The sequence below is a fragment of the Chroicocephalus ridibundus genome, chromosome 6 (assembly GCF_963924245.1).
Source record: "Chroicocephalus ridibundus chromosome 6, bChrRid1.1, whole genome shotgun sequence".
Lineage (NCBI taxonomy): Eukaryota > Metazoa > Chordata > Aves > Charadriiformes > Laridae > Chroicocephalus > Chroicocephalus ridibundus.
Genome location: NC_086289.1, coordinates 35,531,360 through 35,558,746, shown reverse-complemented (window position 1 = coordinate 35,558,746; position 27,387 = coordinate 35,531,360). Strand labels below are relative to the sequence as shown.

Sequence of the window (27,387 nt, the reverse complement as noted above, 5' to 3'; positions counted from 1 at the left end):
CTCATCCAGATCATTGATAAAGATATTAAACAAAACTGGCCCCAAAACTGAGCCCTGAGGGACACTGCTGGTGACCGGCCGCCAAGAGGATTTCACCCCTTTAATCGCAACTCTCTGGGCACGGCCATCCAGCCAGTTTTTAACCCAGCGAAGAGTACACTTGTCTATGCCATGATTCACCAGCTTCTCCAGGAGAATGCTGTGGGGGCCGGTGTCAAAGGCCTTAATACTCTTTCTTTGCATTAATTCCATTATTATTTAAATGTATTTTTGAACACATCTAATGAAGATGTCTCCATCAGTCATTAAACGGTTTATTCCATTCTATATAGCATGCCTTGGGTGGTGTAACTCAAGTTTCTGCCAGAAGCCCTCATATTTCAGATGGTATGGCTTGGCCAGTTCAGTTGCCTTCATTTAGATGTTTTTAGTTTGATTTATTTATTAGTTCTTGGTATATCATTTTTGGTTGAGATGGCATTAAGAATAGACATAATACTTAGCAGTAAAATTGTATCACCAGACTATACAGTGTTCTTCCTACCTGAAATTCTTAGATAAAACTCTAAGAAACTTGCAAATGCTTGTTTTTAAATCTCAAGAAGTGCAAAGTATTCTTTGGGTTCCAAAAGTGAAATTAAATAAGTGCTGAATAAAGACTGTGAAGTTATTAACTAGATTTCCTATTTACTCTGGTATGACTCTGCATTTAAGTGGTAGCTGTGTTCTTAATCTTTTCAACCGTACTTTGCTTATGCTTCACTTTAGCTGAATTCCCGCAACTGGAAAACTATTTAAATCCTCTGAAAACAAACTGTCTGTACCCATGATGCTGACTTTCATGCTAGGTGATCAGATTATGAGGGATAATAAAATACTTGAGATACACACCACTTGCCACAACTCTCTGCTTGTGCTGCCACAGGAGGACTCATCTGAACTTCGTGCTGAAAGATGAAGGACATCCTTAAAGCAAATATTCTATTCCCATGAATAAATTCTAGATTAGTTCAACCTAACACAGTGTGCAATTCCAGGATATAGTATTGAAAAGCATCATTAGGAGGGTAGAGTTCAAGCATTTATTACTTTTACTATGTGGCTTTCTCAGTGCTAAACAAAATCAGGTGAACACAATAAAAATTAAACTCAAGCTGTGCTGAAAAGCATAGAGGAAGATGAAAAGGCATGCAGAGAAGAAATAGGGAATTAACTCACATGACAAGAAAAAATGATATATTTTTTCCTGATGGAAAAAAGTATCATTTTTATCATATATATATATATATCTAGAGAGAGAGTTGCTTTGCTACTTTTTGTCTTCTTCCTTTTTATTTTACTTTTGTTTCTACTCTTCTATCACTTTTGTCTTGGGTATTTTTTGCTTTACCACTGTTGCTTTTCTGGAATGTTAACCTGCGGGATGGAAGGTATGCCTCTACCCTTGCTGCTTGCCTATAGCCTTTACCTGCTGTCAGGATTTAAGTGTACCTGGCAGCTCTTTTCTTTATAAGGATTGTATAAGCATCTTCCTTTAAATAGGGAAGTCAGGAGAGTCTTAAAAAATTATCAACTATTAGCTGTCTGTTACAGGGATAGATTTCTTCTTCCTAATCAGGAGCTCCTGATAATTTTTACCTACAGAAACTAAAAGGATCAATGGTATATTTCTCTGAAATGGAAATGTTAAACTTTTACTCTTAGAAAAGGAGAATTTCGGATTTGATGGACAATACAGTTCCTGTATTTAGGAAAGAGTGTGGGTTAACATACTGCAATATATGGGGTCTAATCAAAGGCCAGTATCTATCACAGTGTCATCCCAGACCTACTGAGGTCAAAGCAAGAGCCCCCTAAGGTATGGGTAGATTTTAGATCAGGCTCTCAAAGTTCAGTAGGTGCTTTGTCAGATTGTTCAGTAAGTTTTTTCTAAGTTTTTAAGGGTCTTTTATAAAGAGATATAACCGGTTTTTTGAAGTTCTGTCTGTCTTCCATTGTTCAAAATGCCTTGAGTTTTCCTCATAATGATAAAAATACCTATACTGTGAAAGGAGTTGATGAGCCAAGAACATGATTAAACGTCAGGAGGATACTAGGTGATTGGCTTTATGATAACTGATTTAGTGTAAAACCAATGTATTTCATATCATTAGGTGTGGTGTTTAGAAACTATAATACAGAAGGCATATTTTAAAAATGGGATCAGTGTCAGTTATCAGCGGACTTGTTGTATGGGCTGTGAAAAAATATTCTGACATGGTCCAGCAATTGAGTAAAATTCAACGCTCTTAGGAAAAACTTGTTTTAGTTTAGAGGACATTTTGGATAGAAATAGAAATTGTTCAATTGAAGATAATTTAAACAGTAAATAACAAAGAATATGGTACAAAATTTTAAATAGAAATGTGGAATTGTGTTTTTGAACAGATTTTAATATTATTCTTTTTACTGGTTTTTGTCAACACCGTTTTTTCCCAAAAGCTTTTTCGTATTTTTCTTTTTTTATTTTTGTTTCACAGCTGTTCTTTGGCTTGCATACATCATGCTTTCATACTGTTTCACTGTGGCATCTTGGTGTGTGAATAATGGCCTCCACTCTAAAGAGGTGTTTTCATATGTACAATTAAGCGTAACACATAAGATGTACATTTAAACATTCTTTAATATTTAAACAGTAGTGGGCAGAGTACATAAACACTCTGTTTTTGGAGGTGAATGTGTCAGAGACATTTAAAAAACAATCCCCATGCACAATTAATAAAAGGCGAAAGCAAATGGCATTAATTCCTGTGATTCTTTGGGTTCTGATTCGTTTTGTATGTATGCAGTGTGTGAGTGCAGTGTTCTGAATGTCACCTAGTATTCATACGGGTCATGTCATTTTTGTGTTCCTTTGTTGTACTAAAATACATGTGTTACACAGCAGTGCAGATCTAATTGTTCAGTAGTACAGAAAGCAATACTGGTCAGGAGATTTAAAGCCCACCAAAAATGTCAACAGAAGAAATTTTGCTCCTTTAAATGTCAGTCACTTTTCATAGATGTAATGTGAATACTTACTCAAAATGAGGTAACTCTCTCAGTTTGTCCTCACAGCAGAGGTGCTCCAGCCCTGTGATCATTTTTGTGGCCCTGCTTTGGACTTGCTACAAGAAGTCCATGTCCTTCTTATGTTGGGGGCCCCTGAGCTGGATGCTGGACTCCAGGTGGGGTCTCACCAGAGCAGAGCAGAGGGGCACAATCACCTCCCTCAACCTGCTGACCATGCTGCTTTTGATGCAGCCCAAGGTGGGGTTGGCTTTCTGGGCTGTGAGCACACACTGATGGCTCACGTCCAGCTTTTCATCCACCAGTACCCGCAAGTTTTTCTCAGCAGGGCTGCTCTCAGTCCCTTCATCCTTCAGCCTGTGATCCCCAGTGATTGGGGGATTGCCCCAACCCAGATGAAAGTCCCTGTCCTTGGCCTTGTTGAACCTCATGGGGTTCACATGGGCCCACTTCTCAAGCTTGTCCAGGTCCCTCTGGATGGTGTCCCATCCCTCAGGCTTGTCAGCGGCACCACTCAGTTTGGTGTGGGTACAAATCCTTAATGCTGTTCTCATTAAGTTCTCCTGCAGTCTTTACTCACTTTGGTATTAGAGGTTCAGTTTAGGTACTAACGATCATGTGATTTTTATTGTGAGTGCTTCAGTAGTTGAAACTTTTTATTTGCTCTAAGTATTCTGTATTTTTGTATATTGACAAGACAAACTTTTTAGGAACGCTACTCATGTTTTCATATTTCCTACCAAACAGTCCTGTGGCTCTTCTATTTGAGTACAGATGTCTCTGGATGGCTGACAAAGGACAAGGAGATCTGGCAAGGAGAGTTTTCTTCTTTGTTGAACTTAAGTTCAAGCAATAGCTGAGGCAGGTTGCAGAGTCTACTTGTAGCTGGGATGTGTAGGTCTGAGAGCTTCATTCATTCATCTGGGCACTGCGTTTTCATTTCCCTTTCAAAGCTGCCTTTGAAAGAGTAGTTTTTCAGTCTTCATTCTAGTGGGAGCTCTTGAACATTTTTCCAGTCTATTTACACCATACAGTAAGTTGCTCTCAGTGTTTATGCATACAGATAAACATTGAAGGTGAAAGTTTGGTTATTTACCACACATTATTTTTCTTGAGATTAATTGTGTGTATGTGCATCCAGTAATGCACCACAACTACTCTCCCTTGACATCCTTTGAGAAACTATGGCATTCTAAGTTGAGAGGAGCTGAGAGGGACACCCATGCCCTGCCTATATTCCTACATGAGCACAAGGGATGGGAACTGGGGATTGCCCTGCAGAGATGGCAGCCTAACAAATAGTCTTATTTTCAGACTGTAAGAATGATGAAAAATAAGTAATCTGTGTTTCATTTTTTATGAAGATGCTTCTCGGGGATTTTTTCCTCCTTTGTCAAATAAATGAAATGATATGGTGTTTGTTTGTTTGTTGGTGGTGTTTTTGGGTTTTTTTACCAATTGAAAATCATAAGCATTTTGAATTGAAAAAAAAATGAAAAAATAAAAAGAAGTCGTTATTTTTTGATCAGTTCTGGGAGGTCATATCTGTCCACGTCTGTTATATTCATTTTGTTAAGGCATTGTTTAGGTGAGTGTTGCATATGTGTGGGAATTTTAGCTGTGGAGACTGTTGCTTTTTCAATATCAAGCTATTGTGATCGCTGATGTAGTGATGTTAATCACTTAACTTCATTCAAAGGTGCAAGTAGGATAGCTCATGTTTCACCTGTTCTCATTGGCCTTCTGCACAGTGGAAAAGGTGTTCTCTTGATGATTTTGTTATTAAAAATAACAGGCACAGAGTTGCTAATTGGAATAAAGTGGTTAGCGAAGTTTCCTTTTCTTTATTACCTAATGCGATTGTGACGTCTAAATGTGGTAGCCTCTGAATTAGGAGTTGGGCTGTGACAGCTGTTAAACTGCAAACAGGATTCGTTAGTTGGTTTTGGTTGAAGATGACAAAATCAATGAAAAAATATTAGAGTCTAAGAAACCATGGCCTACAAGGAAAGACAAATAGTATTGTTTATTTAAAACAAGAGAGGAATTAGGGAAGACGTGATGAATTTTAAAATAAATAAGCATAATTTCAAGAAGAGTGCAGAATATGTTTTGGCAGTGTGAAATCTGTACATTAGTTTAAGGACTTTTCAAAGTAGATTACGAGCAGTATTGGTATTTTCCAAAACGTACTCCTCCTTTCCACACGTTCCCCCTCAGGAAAGACAGGGTTTCAGATGTTCATGTTAAAATTTACTCATTGTTTTCACTGGGGGGGAGGGGGAAGAAAAAAAATCAAATAAAAATTCTGTGTTTTTTTCAGAAATATTTCAATATTAAAATAACAAACATCTCATAATATTTCTCAATTGTACAACAGTTTTCACTTTACTTGCAATTTGCTTAATTTTTCTTTGCTTTTGAAAGATAAAAAAAAATCAATCTTGTCCAACCTATTTTTACCTGCATCCACTTCTCCTCTATATTTAGGCTGCCCAGAAGAATAAAGTAGGGTACAGGAAAGATGCATATTATGAGTGTGGTTCTAGTCCACTTAATGCACCGTTTCAGAGCAATGCCTGAACCATTTGAGGGTGTGTGAAGTAAAGTATTTTTGGTGCCAGTGATGCATGGATAAAAACTCATATATCCACCAAACTCTCTTTTTAAGTAGTTATTTGGTTAGGAACTCAAAAATTAAATAAATTGCATACAAATCAAGAAAGGAGTCTTGGATTTGAGGGAATTATCTAATCAGGTAGAGGCTAAATGACCAAATAATACAAACTATTTGATAACCTTATAGTAGCTCAAATGTATTTTTATACTTCATTAGCAGGTTGTTACTTACATATTTTAGCATTACAGTTTAGTCTTGTGTTTTAATTGTCTGTGCGTAAAAAAGATACTGATGAAAAGCAGCCATCTCAAAAATGTTATCAAAGGGAAGCCACTGAGATCATGTTTCTGTAATTAAGTGCAGCCTGTGGTTTAGCACTGACTCCACCAGTGGCATATGAGCTATAGAGTACATATTTGCCTAAAATCCTTTTTCATGAGTGATTTATTCATTCTGACAAAGAAACACGCTGTGATAATGAGTTTGGCCTCAAATGGAGCTGTAAAAAGGCCATTAATAAGCATAAGGAATAAGGATGGAGTGCAGGATGGAGCCTGACTAGGTAACTGAGAAGAAATATCCTGTCCCGTAGAAGAAGACACCCACAGGCAGTTTATCAGCCACTGAACATGCTGCTGGTAAGCAGGAGTCTGTGCCTTATAACAATGCAAGTGAAAGTCTATGAAGTACAGTGAACTGAGAAGTGAGGGTGTAAGAGGCTCTGGAAAACACCTCATGGTTTTGACTATTTAATGAAAATTTTGAATTCCTGGAAACTTCTTATATTCTCCTTTGCAGCATTTTTACAATGGATGTGAAGAGCTGAATGTTTAATTTTATGTAAACGTATGAGGTGACTGTTTACTTCAAAATTGCCAATTGTCACACTTGCAATTATCTTGATGGCCTAGGGGCCAAAGTCTTTGTTTAACAGGAAAAAAAAAATTCATTTTCTAAAACTGTATAATTGTGTTTCTTTAGAAAACCCCAACAATTTAAGCGAGCACTAAATAGATAGGCACTCACTCTCCTTAATTATGCCATTTGGTTGCTAATGAAAAATGTACGTTGTCTTTTTTCCATGCCATGTAAGAAATCTGTTCTTCCCATTGACCTTTTCAGAAGGCAAGGTAATTCAAGTGATAATCTGAAGAAGGAAGAAAGGATTTTAAATACCTTATTTTTTAAATTAAATGGCATCTACTTGTCTCACACTTGTGGAGACCTATTTTACGGAGGAAAATTTACCTTCCCATTACCACTGAATTAACTGAAGTTTGCTATTTCTGAGAACTGACATATGAAGTAAAGGTTCTACACTCTAGAGAGAAATGGCTGAGCTCAAAGACAGTGAAGTTACTGTAATTTAAGAATGAATTCCAATGTCTCCTAGGGTTACGTGGGTTTTCCCACGTGAATTAGGGGTTAAAGCATTATTGTGGCATCTTTGCTAATGCCAGGTTTTCTAATTCAGAAGTTCTGTTGACTTTAACTGAAGCTTTGTCTACACAAAAATTTCTTATAAACATAAAAATTTGCCCGAAATGATTTGTACTTCAGGTATTAGTCGTGTTGCTTTCATGTGGTATGAATTTATGAACTACACAATGCTTAATGGTGGAGGAAGGGATGGAAAGCTTACTGGACTTGTATTTGAAACCAACACATTGCCTGAAAAAAGCTTCTGTTCCACAAAGTGTATGTTATTCATATTCAATATTACAGAAGTTCTATCCCCTTACTTCCATTTCTTCTGTGTCTTCAGTCTCCAAGTGATAGGAAATGAGTTGTTGCAAATGAGTTTGATCTGTGCTTGTTTGAGGTCCTTCTGTGCATGATGGGTTTTCCAGCTGCATTCTCTCTTCACACTATATTCTGTGTGTTGGGTTTCCTTTGCTTCAAATTGATGTGAAGGATCAAGGAACATATAATGGGACCAGGTCACTGGGCAAAATAAGGCCATGGAGCACTGCAAGAAAATTTCCAGGACATTCTGGGTACAGCACAGGTTAATATCAAACTGGTATTTACAATTTTACGATTTGTTTGATTCAGTTGAACAAGGTGAACTGCCTTGGTAAGTCCAGGTTACAGTTGTGGGACTTTTTAATTTGGAGAATAAGCATCAAACTTTTGGTAGTTTTGCCTCTGTTCAGACTGAAAGCAGACTCTGAAATAGTAGGACCCTGTTTAATAGTAGGTCCAACTTTGAGCCAGGTTATTCATCCTGATTCTTTGGGTAAAATTACTATTGGAATCACTGGCATCTGCTTCCCTGACCACCCGTTTAAAACTTTCTTCTTTCTTGTTGTACTGTATAGCCATCCACAACTTAACATGCCCACCAAGTGCATTTTTATCACTGTGATAAAAATGACAAATGTGTTCGCACTTAAAACTAATCATGTTATTACTATAATGCTTTTTTTAAATAAAGGTTTAATCAATGTGAGGCAGTTTGCCAGAAACAAAAGTTATGTTTTATCCTTTTTGTGCTCACTGAATTCTGTTTGTGCTTTCTTTTTTAGTGATTCCAGAGTTTATTAGTCAAGTAAATATTGCATTGGAGAGCTTAAGCAAGAACACAGTGCATCTGTTTGATGATAACCAGTTTGTGGACATTTCGAAGAAGGTGTATGATACAATTCATAACATCAGATGCTCAGTCATGATGATTCGGGTAAGTTTTTTATTTGTTCGTTTAATATTGATTTCTCTGATAGTTCAATACATCAGGGCATTTTCAGGAGAATTGAGAACTGTGTACGTAGACAATGCCCCTAAGCTCATATCCAGATTGAATTGATCGTGAAATCTGGATTACAAAGAAACACACGTGATTATAACTCAAGGCGGCTAGAATTCCATTGAGTGACAGATCAGAATGTTGCATAAAAATGTGTTTTGTTCTTAAATATTTATTTGTGTGTGGTTGATAAAGATCTTCATTCACTTCATTAATTATGACCTTGTGCCTACAAACCCAAATCTGCTTGTAGCTCTTCAACCTTAACCTTGTTTAGTGGAATGTAGGAATGGAGAGAATATTCAGTGATCCTGATAATATTGTGTTGAAGTTTCGTCAGCTTCACACCAGGAGATTTAACAGCCTGATTTCTGTCAATCTTACACAGTCACAATCAATGCACTTATCCTAGTGTTCTTCGTGAAGTTCAAGAAAATGCTTCAGAACAGCTTGTTTTTAAAATTTGCAACAGAATTTTGTCAGATGCAGAATTTCCACCAAATATCTTCAGTCCACAAATCCCATTTCAAATGATGTAACAACTGAGCTGCAATATCTGTATGTTCATCAATATGCATGATCTTTTCAGTTGAGAAGAAAGTAAGAAACAGATTTCTCTTTTCTTTTAACTATGAAAACGTTTTACAGGCTAGTGTGACCAGCAGGTCGAGGGAGGTGATTGTGCCCCTCTGCTCTGCTCTGGTGAGACCCCACCTGGAGTACTGCGTCCAGCTCAGGGGCCCCCGACATAAGAAGGACATGGACCTGTTGGAACAGGTCCAGAGCAGGGCCACGAAGATGATCAGAGGGCTGGAGCCTGTTGTTCAGCCTGGAGAAGAGAAGGCTCCGGGGAGACCGTAATAGCAGCCTTTCAGTACCTGAAGGGGGCCTACAGGAAAGATGGGGAGGGAATTTTTATCAAGGAGTGGCGCAATAGGACAAGGGGTAATGGTTTTAAACTGAAAGAGGGTAGATTCAGCCTAGATACAAGGAAGAAGTTTGTTGCAATGAGGATGGTGAAACACTAGCTCAGGTTGCCCAGAGAGGTAGTAGATGCCCCATCCCTTCAAGCCTTCAAGGTCAGGTTGGACCGGGCTGTGAGCAGTGTGATCTAGTTGAAGATGTCCCTGCCCATGGCAGAGGGGTTGGAACTAGAACTTTAAAGGTTCCTTCCAGCCCAAACTGTTCTATGATTCTAATATGGAGAATATTAGTGAATCATAACACATTGCAGTGCGTAAGTTAAAAAGTTCCAGTAGGAATTCAAATGTGCAAACTCTTTAAAATGTCTTATCTGTATTGCAGTTGTCAGTTATGAAATTGTTTATATACTGAGGAGAGATTCCAAAACATACATCTTGCCCACAGCAGGAGGTGTTTATGTGTGTTGGATTTATCTGGCAAAACAAACCAGACTGAGGCTGATCCTCTGTTAGGTCTTCTGATGAGTTCTTGTTTCAGTGAATAGGCTAAGAGTTTTGGTTAGGATGTCTCTTTTTTTTTTCTGGATCAGTTAGGCTTCATTTAATGCCTGCATTGCTCATCCTGCCTTCCTTAGTGACTCAGGGACTCTTTTTTTTTTAAGATTACAGAGTTGTTTCTATCTGCTCCTTAGTGAGATCTGAGTCTTTTGTATGTCCAGTTGTCCTGGGCTTGAACTCCAGATGATCATGACTAACTATTCTTTTATGGAGTTTTTCATTTTTGGGCAACGCACTGAGGAGTGTAACAAAGCTTCAGTCAGTCTCTATGAAGATGCGGACACTGCTCTGCAGGAAACTCTTGAGTGTATATTCTCACAGTCCTCTGTGATGCATGTATGTATGTGGACAGTCACTCAAAAAAGAAAAGGATGTTTTATGATGTGTACTTCTCTCTGAAGCATGAGGGGAAAATAGTTGCATCTGAAGAGACTGTACATACCCATAATGCATAGTAAGTGCACAGTGTACATGTACTAGTGCATAGTGCATCTGTAAAACTGTACGTCATTGCACAACAGCTAAATGGACAGTTTTAATACAAAGATTTCTATCGGTGCCGTCTTCCACTTCTGCTTTGCACATGCAATTTGACGAGGCAAGAAAAGACAAAGTATCAGAAATAGCCCTATTTGCTGTACCTGAAGCCCTGGGTAGCAAAGAGCTACCCTCCTTCTCTGAATTGGAGGTTATGAACGATGGGGTAAGAGCCTGCCTCCACCTGTACTGGACCTCCCATTATCCTAAACAATGGATGTGTTTGCCTTAGAAATCAACTTGGCTTGAAGTGTATTCAGCTGTATTTGAATGTATTCAATAGCTCAGCAATTGCAGAGTCCTGACAAAAGCTCAGGAGATAAAAAAAGAAAAAATTCATTAAAAAGGACATGTGCAGCTTTCTACTTAATGAACACCATTATTCAGACACTGCCATGAGAGGGTTTTTTTGAGGTTTGGTGAAATGATAGTCAGCTATTCCACCATCCCTTAGAGATACTGACTGCCAGCACAGAGAGAGTGCTGAGGAAGCCCTGGCATTCATTTTTTGAGTAAGGATGTAGTTGCATTCCTAATTAGGTGCATTCCAGACAATGCCAGTTTCATTTCAGCCTGCTTGTAAGAATCTTTAGTAGATCTGATGCTTATTGGGATGTACGCTGTTACCACGGCGGCAAAGATGAAGAAATAAAAGTATTCTGTGGCCAACTTGTGGGGGCTTACTGATAGCATGCCAAAGAACAATGCATTGCTGATTACAGGGGATTGCAAGACTGAAGCAGGGAAAGAAATTGTTGATCAAAATATAATTGAGAAGTGTAAATGAACAAGGACACCAATTCACAGGGGGCAATTTTTCAACATCAAAGTAAAACCAGAAACTCTCCAGATGAGTTCCTCAGGAAGCATTTCGAGCATGTAATTACATAGAGAGAATGTTTTGAAAAATAGAGTTCCTAACTGTAAAATGCTGCCAAATACTGTTGTTAATGCAGATTATCAGATATGCTTTTCAACGTCCGAGCTTAACCATAGATACATAAAACATTCATTCCAGTCCTGCAGGGATAATCTGAATAATACTTGAGAGCAACTAAATAGTGGAAGGTGTGCTGCACGAATGAGCTGTAATAGAAGTGCCTCTGGAACTGCAAGATGCTTCCCTTAAGATACCTTTTTTAAGCTGTTTATTTGAAATCGTCAGATTTGATCCAGGGTGTATAGCTGTGTGTGCTTATTAGCATCCACATTCCTCAGTCCTTTTTTGACTCTTGAAACATCTGATCTTTGTTAAATTGTAGAGGCTTTGGGAGCTTGATTTTGCACAGGAACATTTGGGCATTATCTGGATAGTGCCCAATAAGCAGAATATTGCTGTTATGGAAATAGATAAGGGTAGATAGTAAAATTAAAGACAAGAATTCTGTCATGTGAAATACATGAAAAGGTCAAAGGAAACAGATTGACAGTTTTTTGAGACTACATATTAAATGTTGCATTATGTTAAGACTGATGCTAGAACTTATTTTTGAAAAAGAAGGCGCTTCTGTATGAAAGTGTAGTTTGTTGAAGAATGTGACACAACTGGATTGAAGGTACAGATAATAATATGCCATTAGGATATTGAACACGGTGGAAAGTGGTTATGACTTCAAATTAATAATAACTACCAATAGCTGAAGCAGTAATAAAGTCATCCTAACAGAAATAGACCAAAAAGAGGGGAACAGAATTCACGAAGTCAAAGTTTCATGGAATTCTTTGTTTCTGTTGGAAGATACGCAAGTGAACTGCTGTGAGTTTTCCAGAGAGAGAAAGAACAGGGCAGACTGTTCATAAACTCTATTCAAAATGCTTTCACAACTCGTGTTCATGGAAGCAGTGAATGAGGAACCTGTGTTCCCTAATTTTATGAGAGGTGTAAAATGTATATTGAGATTGTAGTTCTTACCTGATACAATGCATCATTTTGATGCAGTTAAAAATTCTTTCTGCTGAATGTGTATTCTGTGCGCTGTTTCATTCAGAATTCTAGCATTGAAACTGTAGGTTCCCTTAGAGTTTATGGTGTTAGGCTTTTCGAGTGTTTCTTTTGCAGATTGTGCCTTTATTACCGTTGAGCAGCCATTCTCTGCACCGTTCTCTGTACATCATCACCACCCCTAGTCCCCCCAAAAAACTGAGGCAAAGCATTCATTTTTTTTCTCTGTCATACCCAGTTGTTTTTATTTCAGCTAGAGCCTCGCTACATCCCCATTCCATTCCTTGTCTTCCTGTTTCTTTAGCTAATAGTCTTTTACTGTGGGTTTTAATTTCCTTTGCAAAATCAAACTCAGTTCAGCCACACATTCAGGCATCTGCAGCATCACCCTTTTGAAAATGTTTTGGTTACCTCAGAATACCTTTGGGATGGGTTCCCTTTTTCTCCTTTTGTTGGCTGCAAATTCTTGGGTTCGTCCACAAGAGCTTGTGAGCTCTTCAGTCACTTGATGTCTCTCAGTAAGAGACATCACAGCAGACTTCGATCTCTTGTGTCCAGCAGAGTTACAGGAATTTTCAGAACATGGACTTCTCGGAAAGGAAGATAGCAAGTGGTGAAAACCTTCTTATCATCCTGTTTCTCTTTCGGCCAGTTAATAAGTGTCTAATTTAAATTCTACCTTTGCTTTTATTAATGGCAGAATTATTCTGCACATGCAGGGTTTTCTGCCTGTTTTTACTTCTGTAGTAGGAATGAGTTAGATCCTGTCAGATGCAGGCAATAGCACACATGAATTGAACCTCTATTTAAAGGCTAGAGAAAACAAAGCAAAGCAGGGAAGTGTTTGAGAAAAAAAGACATTTACTGCAGTCTTATAATTGATTGTTTTTCCAAGAGACCCCTGAGACCTTATGGGGAGGAGAGACAAACAACAATTCATTGTTGGTAAACTTCATTGTTGTTGGTCTGAAATTTATGAGCGATGCTAACTCATTACAAATATATATATTGGGAAATTTGTTAAATACCTTTTTCTTCATTTTTCTGTCCTACACCAATTGCACATGAGGAAGGACTGCAGTGGCAGTTAGCAAGCAGGTTGGACCTGCACCTCTCATCACTTTCTTGCCATGTCTGACCGAAGTAGGTCAGAGCTGACCTTTCCTTCCCTCAGCTCCTTGTCAGCTTCCCTGGCAGAAAGCGGGAACTTCCGTGTTTTCATTTGTGCTCACTTAGGCAACTAGGCTTCTGGTATAAACATAGTTAGTACTTGTTATGTTGTCATCTTTTTTTTAACCAGGAGAAGATTTTCTTTCCTTATTACTTAGGAAAAAATAGCTCTATCCTGGTCATTAGCAAGCAGATGTTTCTATGCCCTATCTTCCTCAAATGATGCTTTCATTGCTTACTCTATCAGTCCTGTCATCCAAAGATTGATACATCTAGATGCAGTGTGACTGAAAAGGATAGATCTGATGTCCTTTAAAAAAGAGCCTAGAAGAAGTGCCTGTCGTCTCGTAAGGATAGTTGTACACCTGTTCCTTTTTCAGGTTTTTATCAGTCACATAAATGGTGTTACTTGGGAATGTTATGTTTGTGGTTTGTGCTGCAGAAACCAAGTAAGAGGTGAGTTAAAACTGTTTAGTGCCATGATCAAATATGCATGCTTGCAAGTAAACGCTTCTGGCAGTTATTTGTCCTTGCTATATTACTTGGCTTTTTAACATCTTGAGTCAGGATCACCAAACTTGAGGTATCATTATGGGGAAAACTTAAAGCACAAATAACACATAGGTTGTTTCCTATCTTAGTTCATCTACATACGTATTTTCCAAAAATGTCTATGTTCTTTACCTCACAGTATACCTGGGAAGTCATCTCATATTGTACAAATATTTACTTGTTTATCTTTACATCTGCATTAGCATCATAAACTCAGTCATTATTATTCTGACTGTACCTTGCACATGTCTTGTGACAATGCTCTGTACTGCAACAGTTTTGGGACACAGTCTGCATACATTTCAGTTTAACATGCTGACATTTTGAAAAATGCTAATCTCCATTTAGTCCCAGGTCAGTTTATGTTCCCAAATAAACATAAAGTCGATTTCTGTTTTCTGGCAAACAACTACACATATGATTTTGCTTGTATTTCATGTTTACGTACCATATAACAAACTCTCAAAGGTCTGATCTTCTGCCAGTTTCATTAGTTTAAGACCTTTAATATCTTCAACAAATGAGATGACCCTTCCAGTTCTCTGTGTAATAGTGTTGCTGGTTTTGTGGCTTTATAGAGCAAAAAACTGCTCAGCAGTGTATCTGTAAATAAAATCCACCCTCTGATTTTCCTTGAAAGTTGCATCCTGCTTTCTTGAATGTGTGGGCAGGTTGTTACCCTAAGAAGTTATCTTTAGAGTTGCCACACTTGCCATAAAAAGTATGTGTTCTTAAGAGCTGAGGTGTTTCCACAAAAAAAAATTAAAGCTTTGTTAGTAGAAAAACAGGTTGATTTATTCACTTAAAAAACAGATGGTGATTTCAGGTAGAGGGAGGGAGACAGAAGAGGAGGAAGCAGCTCCTCACCCTTTTAATCTCAGACATGGGAGTGGAAGCCAAAACATAGATACATTATTATTTCACCCAAGGAGGGACGGGCGTTTTCCTCCCACATCTTCAGGTCTGCCAGGCTTAAACCATTGAATTAGAGTCAGCAGAGTAGTTGGGGAATTACAGATTTGTTTCTTTTTTTTTTAAACAAATGACAGTAGAAACTACTTGGCTTTTGTGCTTCTATGTGTCTGCACTTTCAGACTAACAAGTTTTAACTTTTTGGTTCATTGTACGTCCTTCTGACTGCTGCCCCTGCTCCCATACTCCAGCCATTCGCTCAGTTTTTACAGGGAGATTTCTGGTTTTAGATTGTGGGTTCTTTTTACATATTAAATTAATAGTGGGTAAGAAGATAAGTGCCCCCTTCACCTCCATATATGCAATTCCAAAATTGGCCTTTTATGTCTGTGTACTATATTATTTCTATACCGAGAAATCATCCTGTAGTACTGGAGTGTCAAAACCAGATGCTCCCTTCCGAGCAAGAATATGTAGCATTTTTGTATTGTTTTATGTATATGTTGGAGTAGACTTCATCAAATTGCATGTATAAATATATGAGAAAGGACTTGATGTTGTCAGGCTACATCTTGCATACACGTCTGATGGTGAAAATTTTCTTTCCCAGCCAAGGCAGCAGATCACACGTGCCATCCAGGTGACTCTAGATATGACTAAATGGAAGTAAGTACTTAAAAGGAGAGTCAGTAACTCACCACTTGGATAGTACCACATTCAAGCCTGTAGTTACTGTATGTTAACACCTACTACTTGTTTTCATTATTTGAAATTCTTTTAATGCTATTAATTATTACTCTTTCTGTCCAAAATATTATGGTTCACTGAGCCTTCTTTCTAAACCAAAAATACTGCAGTATCTCTTGAAACGAACCTTACTTTTCACTGTCACACATTTTAGTTGTCTCACACCCTTGTCTGTGAGGGGAAAGAGAGAAGAGAAACACACATAGAGGATCGCGGAAGGAAGGGACCTTGTGAAATCATCTGGTTCAACCTCCTGTTGAAAGCAGAGTGTTGTCCACAGCCCTGTAAAGCCAAATCTGACTTTACTGACTTTTTTTTTTCTTTTAGATTTTAGTGTTAAGGTAGTAATGGAGAATTGATGGGGCAAACAAAGCAATAGCGTGTGCTAAATCTTACTTATAAAAGCCAGCTGCTTGCTACATTGCATGCAACTACTAGACTGCAATACTTTCACCATTGTTTGCTGTGTTTATGCCTGCTTGTTTACATCCAGCACATGACTCTTTTTTTTTTTTTTATTCTTTCTCCAGTTAAAAATGTAATTTTCTTAAATCTGCCTTAGGTTTCCAGTTTGTAAAGTGTCAGCTAATGGAAAAGATGTTGTGTGGTGTTGGTTTTTAAAAAAGAAAGAAAGAAAAAAGGCTTTCTGGGTATATATAGGCAAAAACAGTGAATGATTCCAGAAACTCTGGTACACGGAGCAGTGGTGAAAGTATTAGCTGCGTACTGTATCCATTACAATATAAACATGCAATTATCCATCCTGGCAAATCCTGCATTGTCTTCTGCCCAAGCTATACAGCCTTAGGCATTGTGCAAGGCTGTGAATTAAGAACTTCTCGGCAGCAAATTGCTACATCACTTACCATCAAAATGTCTTAGTGCTTGGGTTTCTGGTTCAGAGAGAGAAGCCAAAATGCTTTGTACAGAAATGTATGGCATAAACAGTTCTGACTTACATACTACTTTAAATTTCAATTCTTCCCAGTTTAGGGATTAAATTATATTGCAACAGTGTCACATATGTTTATGTTTTTAATTGTTCATGGAATTATCCCTCTCTTTCAGGAAAACAGAACTTTCCAGAATTATTTGGTAGCTCTAGTTTAGTGGCTTATTGGAAACTTAAGCACAAGGCAGTATTTTTTCTGGAACATTAAAATCTTTGCTGAGGGTTTTTTTCATATAGCAAGGAAAAGTGATGTGTATTCCTTCCTTGCCATTTGGTGCTTACTGTCTAATATAAATTATATTCCCAGAGAAATTGAATGAATATTATTCTGTTAAAAGGGAAGGACTGAATTTCTGGAACTAGAACTGAGAGACACAGCAAAAGTGTTACAAATCACAGATACTCTATTAAAGTATGCATCCTGACACATGGTTCACTGGAGTATGAGAAATGCAAGCCTGGAAATGGAGACTGCAGTCTCTGAATACTGTTAATAGCTCAGGCTATGGTTCTGATTCTGAAATGAGCGCTGTCAGTGGTGGTGCCAGTTCTGGCTCAGAGATCTTCATTGCTCAGTGTAAATCTGCCCACAGATCCCTTTTACTGATCATAATCATCTGTACAGTCCATGGCCTAGTTGAAATTTCTCAATTGCCATTATTTGCACTGTGGAATCATTTAACTGGTAGGATGGATCTTTTTAGCATGGTGCAAAAAAGCAGTGAGTTACATTACAAATGTATTCAATACATAATTGGATTTCAAAAATGTAGTAAAAAGTGTCTGTGTACTAGATTTTGATCTCGGTTTTGCTGGCACAAGCATGGAGTAGCAGTGCTGTCATCTGTGTCATACTGTGCTTTGACATCAGTGTGACAATGTAAGATCTGGTCCTGTTGTCATGCATGTCCTTGCTGATACATCAGCACGACTGTGAAGAAGGTTTGGGAGGAATTTATTTGTTTATCCCTGAATATGCCTTTTGGTTTATATTTTTATAATTCCTTCGTATTCCATAGGTATATTTGAGTTCAGGTTTTGCTGTTAATGATACCTTCCTCGTTTTTTGGTTGGTGGTTTTTTTTGGGGGGGGGGGAGTGTTTCTTTCTTAAAACATTGTTTGTGAACTTGAATCACACCGGATTATTTTCTTGGAAGTGGAATGCAGAGTTGGTGAAGGCAGGTGGGCATACCAAGTAAGAAGGCATAGTAATAACAGGGAAACTGACTCAGAAAAAACAGAAACCGTGAAAGAAAATTCTTTGGAGAATTTAAAAAAAAATCCTCCGCTGAACTACTGAGCTTCATAAATGGAAGAAGGTATTTTTAAGTACTTCTTACCTGAAAAGATTCCGTAGAGGCTGACAAACCAGGTACTGCCTAATTACCTGAGAACCTCTGGGACTTACTGCCTGTTCTTAAAAAGAGAGAAAAGAGACCCTTCGTTATATTCAGTACCAGCAAAGTCAGTGTGTGTTGATACTGAAGTGAAGTGTGTTGCAGCAAGGGAGTACTGTGCATCATCTAGCACACGGAGTGTGTTGAAATTGCAGTTTTAGAGCACCATTCCTTCAAGGTAACGTGGCTATTAGCTTTTGAGGCCCTCTTGCTGTTCACTATATCAAGTACTTCAGTTATTTAGGAAATTAGAGCAGTAACATTAACTAAGATTAGTTTGTTGCTCCAAGTGCTCTGTTATCCTGGTCTTCATGAAGTAGTCTGCATAAAATTATTATAGAAAATATAAGGAAGCCAGTTATTGATTAAGTTGGACAGAATTCTTTCTGGAAATAGAAGCCTTCCATTTTTCCTAGATGTGGTCCAGCATGAAATAGTGCGTGAGAAATGATCGTACGTGCTGATCTGATTAGCCTTTGAAATATCCTGAAGTTTGTTAGTGTTAAATTCACCTACAAAAAGAGTAACAACTTTCATGTTACCATATAGCAAAGCACATCCATGTGGAGTACTGAGAATAAAGAGCTGTCAGTACCTATCTAGAGTGAGGTGGTGGCAGCTGGGGGATGCACACAGGTACAGTTACGTGTCTCTGAGAGTGGCTTTGTCGACAGATGGCTGCCTTACCCCCGTGCACCCAGAGCAGCTGCATGGCCCCTGTTGCAGCAACGGCTCATCCCCTTACTACGGTGCCATCAGGCTTCCTCCATTGGGATCATGGCCAGCACAGGTAGGGGAATATCATCATCCTTTCAGGGGCACTGACATTCACTGGCTGACTGTGTGTAGTCTTGCAGCGAGGGCCACATGCTTGACCCCAGTAATTGGTGTCAGAGCCAGCTAGATAGCTGAGATCCATTGTTCTTCCACCTATATTTATTGTATTAATTATACCACTGCCTGCCTTTTACCTACTTCATAATCAGTGTGTAATTTACTCGTTGAGGATATCAGATAAGCAGATGCCAGACAACTCTATATTCTTTGTATTTGTGGCTCATGTGCTATCAGAATGGTGGGAATCGGTCCCTCTTGCCTTAGTGAGAAACCAGCCTGCCATCCCGTCTGAACACGGCGTGCCATGCTATGTCTGGGAGTCTTGCTGACCCCACTGGGTTGTTCTGTCAAATACACTATGAAAAAGTTTGTGAAAGCTGGATTCCAGATGTTAAAAAAAAAAAAAAAAAGTATGAGGCTTAATTAATATTCAGCAAATAAAGAACAGAGCTGAAGAATTGCTCACTGTTTCAGTGAGGAAGAGCTAACCACAACAAGCAAAAGTAAACCATTTGCAGCACACAGTTATATGCTTGAAGTGATGTGAGATCTCAGCAGTGCCCTGGACTTGCATGAATACTAAGCTCAGTCTGACTGGGAAGTGGCCAACAAGTAGAACAAGCTTGTCATCTTGGTCAGCAAAGCCCAGAAGTAGAATTTACCCAGGTTTTAAGCAGAGCAGCACCAGCGCAAATTGGGGCTTCATTTGCCAGTGTTGGGGTTTGTGGACTAATTGTTTATTTCTGAAATGGAGCCAGTCCCCGGCAGAGATGAAACCTAAAATTGTGTCTGCCTAAACTTAGGTTTTCCTTTCCCCTTCGCTATTCCATTCCATTAATATAGCCTTAAGTCTTGCGTCTTACAGCTTCCACCATCTCAGGCTTGACTGCTTGATTTGCTCTTGCCGTTTATAGGAAACTCACAGATGAGGAAGCAGATGATTCACCCTAGTTGCCTTTTAACTGCAGAAAGGATCTTCATGAAGGGAGTTTTTTTTTTTTTGCTGAATGAAAAGATCATCCTATCTGATAGTGTTGCTGCTGTATTGTTGGTTTCGTTTGGGTTCTTGGGCTTCTTCTGTATATGAAATTGCACCATGTGTTTAAAGAACATACTGGCCTTATAATTCATAGGACTCTTTTCTCCCTATAAAATTACCACATTTCTTGGCTGGTAGAGTTACATTTTAAGCTGTGTTTAGTTCATCAATAAAAAACCTCATTCCTTATTTTCTCCTCTTATTTTCCATTCCAGAAAACTCAGTAGCAAGTATTACCTGCAGCTGGGATATTCAGAGGTGGAATGATTCACTCTTACACAGTCTGTAGGATGGCCAGATAGCTCAGAGGTTTGGCAGGCAGCTTTTACCTGGCATAATTGGGTTTTAGGCCATGATACATCTCTGCTCCTTTTCTGTTTACTCTTGGTCATGTTGATGATTCCAGAGATTTATCTACTGTCTAGGCAAAAAAAAAAAAAATTGTGTTACTAATTGCCAAAAACCACCATCCTCCACAAAGAGAAAGTAAAAGAAGAATTGAAATTAATGCTGGGGACCATTCAGCAACCAGCATGAATAGCTTACCGTGAAGACATAGGATAATGTTCTTTGAAGATTTGTGGTGCTGCGTCACAGGCATAGGTGTGCGTTGTCCTGCCTCACACAGTATTGTTTGTATCCTCTTCATGTCTTTTCCTTCCCCTCCTTTTTTTCATTCATTTTCCATTTTCTCTCCTGTTACCTTACAGTTTGTCTAATATTGTTTCTATGCAGATTTACTTCTCATGCCTGATACTAAGGTAGTATAGGAATGGTCTTTTGGGAAGCGTGAAAACTGGAATTCCCACAGGGTACCAGTCTTTTTGGAAAAGATTAACTAATGCATGAATTCTGATTTTTATCTCAGCTAAAATAAATAATCAATTGCAAAATTTAAAGGTACTAGACTATGTATAGAAATTGTATAATACAGTAATCTGATTCAAAAAGTCTTGTTAGAAGCGGGGACATACACGCTAAAAGCTACCTTGGCATATGGATGTAGATTAGAAGATGGATGTTTAAATACAAAGTTGAAGGCCCAGAGACCCACATTCACATGCCCTGAAGTCTCCCTCAGTCTGTGTAGTTTCTGCATGCCAGGGAAGTCATTTGAGCTGGACAAAAATAAAATAAACGTCACCATGACTTTAGTCCACCTCAGTCTCATCTCCAGAGTTAAATTCACTGGTCTGTCATGCCTTCCCATACAAGATGAGGGAAGTGCTGGACAAACCAGGATAGGATATGTCCACAACAGCCATAGTACTGGCTGGGAATGCAGTTTTAAACAGTTGGCATTTTAGTGAAAATACTGTCATCCTCATGACTAGTATTTTCCATTCTATGCTGGGCCAGGTGACCTTGCTAAAGGCTTCAAAGATTAAAGGCAATTCTGTCACCTGGGGATTTCTTATGAAGGAGGAATGTTTAGCCTTGTCCTTCAAAAACTGAACCATGATTGCTTTCTCTAGAAAACAACCAAAACCAACAAACCCAAAATGGTTAATAGACAAGAAATCACCATTTTGTTGCGATACGATTCCTGGAGCACCTGTGGTGTTTTGAGTTTTCTCAGTGTATTTCCCTGATTGACAGTGTTGATGGTGTGATGATCTGTGCAACACCAGGCCTGCTGGTGCCTGGTGGAATTCACCTTTCCCAGTGGGGGACAAAGTCTGTCACCATTTTATGAGCCTGTGCCTCCTGTGCTTGTCATGAAGTTATGAAGGGTCAAAGCAAGCTTACTTTAAAAGCATGTTAAGTGTTTAATAGTACTGATAGACCCTGGGCTACCTGGTCCACTGAGTCAGATGACCACGAGTGTGAGAACAGTGACTTCCCATTTGTGAACACTTAAATTATAAGGGACCACCTCTATCAACTGAGTTGTTTACAAGTCCACGGACTCTGATGGGATTCATCCCAGAGTACTGAAGGAGCTAGCAGATGTTACGACAGGACCCCTCTCGATCACCTACCAGATGTCTTGGGAGGTTCGTGCTGACTGTAGGCCAGCCAGTATTGTTCCTGTCTACACAAAGGGCATGAAGGAGGACCCAGCAAACTACAGACCTGTTAGTCCGACCTCAGTTCCTGGAAAGATTATGGAGAACATTATACTGGGTACCATTAAAAGGCATTTAAAGATTACTGCAGTCATCGGGCCCAGTCAGCATGGGTTCACAAAGGGAAAGTCCTGTTCTATGATAAGATCACCTGCCTAGCGGATGAAGGGAAGGGATTAGATGTAATTTTTCTGGATTTTAGTAAGGCTTTTGATACTGTCCCTCACAGCATCCTGTTGGACAAGTTGTCCAGCTGTGGGATGAGCGGTTTCACAGTGTGCTGGGTGAAGAACTGGGTGAAAGGCAGGACTCAAAGGGTTGTAGTGAATGGGGCTACATCTGGCTGGCGACCGGTCACCAATGGTGTTCCTCAGGGCTCAATTCTAGGGCCAGTTCTGTTCAATATATTTATCAACAATCTGGATACAGGAGTTGAGTGCACCATTACCAAGTTTACCGATGATACCAAACTAGGGGGTGCTGTGGACTCTTGAAGGACAAGGTGCCTTGCAGAGGGATCTAGATAGATCGAAGCATTGGACGGTGATTAATTAGATGAAATTCAAAAAGTCCAAATGCCAGATTCTGCACCTAGGATGGAGTAACACCAGGCACAAGTATAAATTGAGAGAGGAATAGCTGGAGAGCAGCCCTGCAGAAAAGGATCTGGAGGTGCTGGTCAACAACAGGCTCAGTAGGAGTCAGCAGAGTGCCCTGGCAGCTGAGGACAAACCACATCCTGGGGTACATTAAACACAGCATGACCAGCCAGTCAAAAGAGGTGATTATCTTGTGGTTTTCAGCATTGGTGCGGCCTCACCTTGAGCGCTGTGTGCAGTTTTGGGCCCCGTAATTTGAGAAGGGTATTAAGGTCCTTGAATGCGTCCAGAGGAGGGCAGCAAAGCTGGTGAAAGAGCAGGAGGGAATGTCCCATGAGGAGCGGACTGAGAACTTTGGGCTTGTCTGGTTTGGAGAAGAGGAGGCTGAGGGGCGACCTCGTGGCTCTCTGCAGCTTCCTGGGGAGGGGAAGTGGAGAGGGAGGTGCTGAGCTCTTCTCCCTGGGATCCAGTGATAAGACATGTGGGAATGGTTCAAAGCAAGTTCAGACTGGACATTAACAAGCTTCTTTTTGCCAAGAGGGTGGTCAAACCCTGGAACAGGCTTCGTAGAGAGGTGGTTGATGCCCCAAGCCTGTCAGTGTTTAAGAGGCATTTGGACAATGCCCTTAATAACATGCTTTAACTTTTGGTCAGGCAGTTGGACTAGATGGTTGTTCTAATTCCCTTCCAACTGAAAATGTTCTGTTCTGTTGTGTTCTGTCACTTATGCTCCAAAAAATCTGAGCAAAATATATACTTTTCCAAGGAAGCCATTAGATTGTATTTTTTTACTGTACTATTACATAGAATAATTGCCAAGTAATTAGTTGGAAAAAAATAATTTTACCAGAAATACCATGAAAGCAAAGTGAAATTTTAAGGGAATTGAATGTATTTTTAAATTCTTGCTGAGCACACCACTGAAAAGTGCACCACTGTGAACTAATAGATTAGATGCTAGGCCACATGTTCGGTTCATAGAAATATAGCAGCTATGTTAAAAACAGTAAACTGTGGCAATTACTCTGTTGGAAGGTCTGACTCTTATTACTTTGTATGACAGAAAAATAGCAGTTTGATGATAAAATATTATAAGAGGGAATAGATAAAGGGCATTCCTCCGCTGTGAGCAGCAGACGTCATTTACCCAGCTCCCTCAGCCTGTATCTGGGCTTCATGTGCTCCTGTGGTATGGCACAGTTCATTGAGCATTTGTGACTAGTTATTTCCTGTCTTCTAACTTTCTGAAGTTGTCTTTTACACCAGCCCCCCTTTGGAATTGGATTTCTTCTTTGTGAAAATAAGTTTCCTTCCTCTTCTCTTTTAAACCTTAAATTTTAAAGTCTTTCAGACTCATCCGGTTGTTTGCAACTGATTTCATTCCCTTCTCTGTTTCTTATGTTGCCTCTATCTATATTAAAATACTACACTAAAAATCTCTGACTGTTTTAGAAACAAGTACTTAAAAGTTAGTTAATAGCACTGTTGAGGTTCTCTGCAAACTTACTGCACTATATCTGAATAATGTGTCATTATATGAACCTAGTGTATATTTAGCAAGCAGAGGTGTTTTTTTCGTCGTATCTCGGTAATTAACAATAGTAAATATTCTTGCACTACATTAAATAAGTACACCTTAATATCCATACTGCCTGTATATATGTGCATACTAATAAGTTAGTATTTCTGTAAAAAACCCCAAAACTTTAAACCAAATCAATTAGTAGATTACGGTTTGTATTGAGGGTAAGAGATAATTTTAGAATTTGGATTATTTAATAGCTTACTGGGTGTTGGATCAACATATAAATTACGGCAAGTAAATTTATATGAATGTGTTAGAGTATCATTTATGTAATCACTATTATCAAAAGTGATTTTCCTGTATGAATCAAGGATCTGTGACCCATTATCTGCAAAATCTATTCAGTTGTGTAAGTCTGTTTTTTACATTAAATTAGGCATTGCAAGTTCCCTTCTGAACTTTCAAGCGGTAATAATTCCTACAACAAATTAACAGTAGCGTGTTGCATTCATGAAGAAATGTGCACAGTGACTGTTGGATGTTTTTTCATTTATTTCTCAGGATTTACACTATCTCATTAGAATTCAACTGTCATTCCTTTAAATATCAATTTGTATTTAAATTTATTGTTCTTGTAAAGACCTTACTTGTGCGCTAACAGGTAGTTAACAGCTAACACAGCAGGTATTCCGTAGTGTAATCTCTGCATAACAAAATTTTAAAAATATTGTTGGATAGCAATGTTTAGAAAGTTCAGTGTTTACAAACTTGAATCTTGTATAATATTTGCTTCTATTTCCTTCATGTCCAGTTACAGTTCAGTAGTTGAAGCACAGTGGTGCTCTATTAGTACAGTTTCCTGTGCAGACAGGATTAACTTCAGATAATTCCCAATGTTTGTTTGTCTGTCCTGTTCTTCTTAGGTGTTTCTAAACACCTACAGCTGGAGACTCCCTGGTGTCTTCAAGCAGTCTGTTCCACTACTTCATTACCTTTAGAAAGTTATTCTTAAAATTCACCCCACATGTCTCCTTATGGCAGCTTAAAGCACTTCTTGACTGGTCCATCAAGGATGTGGAGAACAAGCTGTCTCCTCCTCCTCCGTGTTTCTTGTATACTTTAGAAGGTGTTTCTTTTCATATCCTTTTCTTCAGCTGGTTTACCTCCTTTAGCAAGTGCAGTGCCCATCATCAGATACAATACTTCCAGTAGAGGCCTCAACTCTGAGTTGAGTAGAAGGCTTATTTCATATGGCTTGCTGACTGTGCTCCTGCAGATACTTAGAACAGTCTGATTGCCTTTATTTTCAAGAATATGACATTGCTACTTCCTGTTTAGCCTGTGATTCACTACAATTCTTAATGCTTTGCTTTAGAACTCCTGCTTAGCCACTCAGTTCTGTCTCTTATTTATACAGTAGATTTTTCCTGCCTAAATTTAGTACTTTGTATTTGTTCCTGCTGCGTTATCTTCCTTTCAGTCAGTTTGTCAAGATTATGTTACATTTTAACTCTGGTTTTATAGTCACAGTCTCTCTCAAGAATTCAGTATCACCTGCAGATTTAGTAAGCCCACTTTATTCCATTAAGTTTTTATTAAAATTGTGGGCTTAGTGCAGATGCCTGTTGAATTCTACTTGATATATCCTGTAATTTTGACAGACAAATTTTGGTAACTCTTCTGGAGTATATATTTTTTCAACCAGTTACATACAAACACGATCATCGGTTCATCTAGAACTTATTACTCTAGCTTACTTAGAGAAGATAATGTGAAAGCATAAAAAACTTCTGCATCTCTGTCCACAAAGAGCGTTATCCCATCAAAGAAGTAAGTTTGATTGTTTTGCCATGATTTATTCTTGACAAATCCATGTTTGCTGTTACTCGTATTCTTTCAAGTCTTCCTTTCTTTTAGCAGCAAGTGTTGTTAAAGCACATAGTGTATTATCTCTGTATAAAGATGAGCACTGATGAAGAGTCGGCTCTGTATGCCTTTTGCCATTTCATAAAAGCATAAGCTGTGCTTCGTACTGTAGACTGTTTAATTTAAAATATGGGTTCACCCAGTTCATAGGACAGACCATTGTTGTTCTGCTGCCTTACACATTGTGAGTTGCAGATTAATATAAATAAACAAACTACTATTCATGTTGGAGACTTAGACTTTGAAGCTTAGTTTATTCATGGAAGGAGTATAGCTTCAATCCATGGTGTCCCACAGCTCTGGTTTGTGGGAGACAAGCGAACATACTGACCAGGACCCTATTCTCCGGACAGCTTTTGGGGACCCGTAATTTAGAATGAAAGGCCTCAGTGAAGCTCATGTGATTATGCACATGGGTACAAGTTGGAATTTGTGTGCCTTACAAACCCTTTCTCTGTTGAGATACCTTGGCCATCACATCGCCTGCATCCTGCAAAGCCCAAAGCTGAGTAAGTTTGTCAGCGAAGTTTGTTCTCATTGCCAAAATCAAACTTTTTCAGGAGATGTGAAACCAGGTCTTGTTCAGATACTTAACTGACTGTGAAAGGGTTTTACTGAAATTATTCATGTGCATGAGCAGTTTCCACAGAAACTTAATAATTACGGGTAGGCAGCACCAATGACAAACCAAATTAATTTCATTAATCTTTTTCTAACAAGTATTTATCAAAGACCTTTTTTTCTTGAAAAAAATTCTTTGTATTCTGTTCTGCTCTAATAAGAAAGACTTCCCCTCCCCCCATCCCTTTTTTTTTTTTTAAAAATACATTGCCATGGGATAAAAATACTGCTGATCAGCTGCATTTACTGGTTGAATTTAGGCTGGTTAAGATTAATTTGTATTTAGATCCATTAGTTCTTACTCTTCACTTACTGTTCAAGTCAGATAATACTGGAGATCTCTGAAAGACCAATTTCATCCCATGCAACCAGACAAGTTTTCATTGAGTTACAATTGGCTGCAGTTATTCTTCTTTTTACATACCTTAGTTAAAAATAAGAGAAGTGGGGTTTTATACTCCCGAGTTGAGCAGTGAGCGCCTCCAGAATTCCCTAGTTCTTTAAGTAAATGCACTCTGATTTATTGCAGCTAGAATAATCAGAGTATTAGAAAATGTGACCTATGAGAAAAATACTGAATGGGTTAGTTGTGATTAGCCTGGCAAATAGAGCAACAGAAGGGGGAGAGAGAAGGGAAAGATATCATAGCCATTTTCAATTACATAA

At 38.7% G+C, this 27,387-nt stretch overlaps 1 protein-coding gene across 4 annotated transcripts in view; it reads left to right on the top strand.

The window, feature by feature from the left end:
* The window catches only part of CTNNA3 (catenin alpha 3), a 539,182-nt gene that overhangs the window by 430,086 nt on the left and 81,709 nt on the right, over positions 1 to 27,387 (top strand). For all 4 annotated transcript variants that reach the window (XM_063338117.1, XM_063338118.1, XM_063338116.1 and 1 more), the window contains one exon: positions 8,197 to 8,348. In XM_063338117.1, the coding sequence (XP_063194187.1) occupies positions 8,197 to 8,348 (152 nt within the window). The remainder of the gene's footprint in view (positions 1 to 8,196; positions 8,349 to 27,387) is intronic.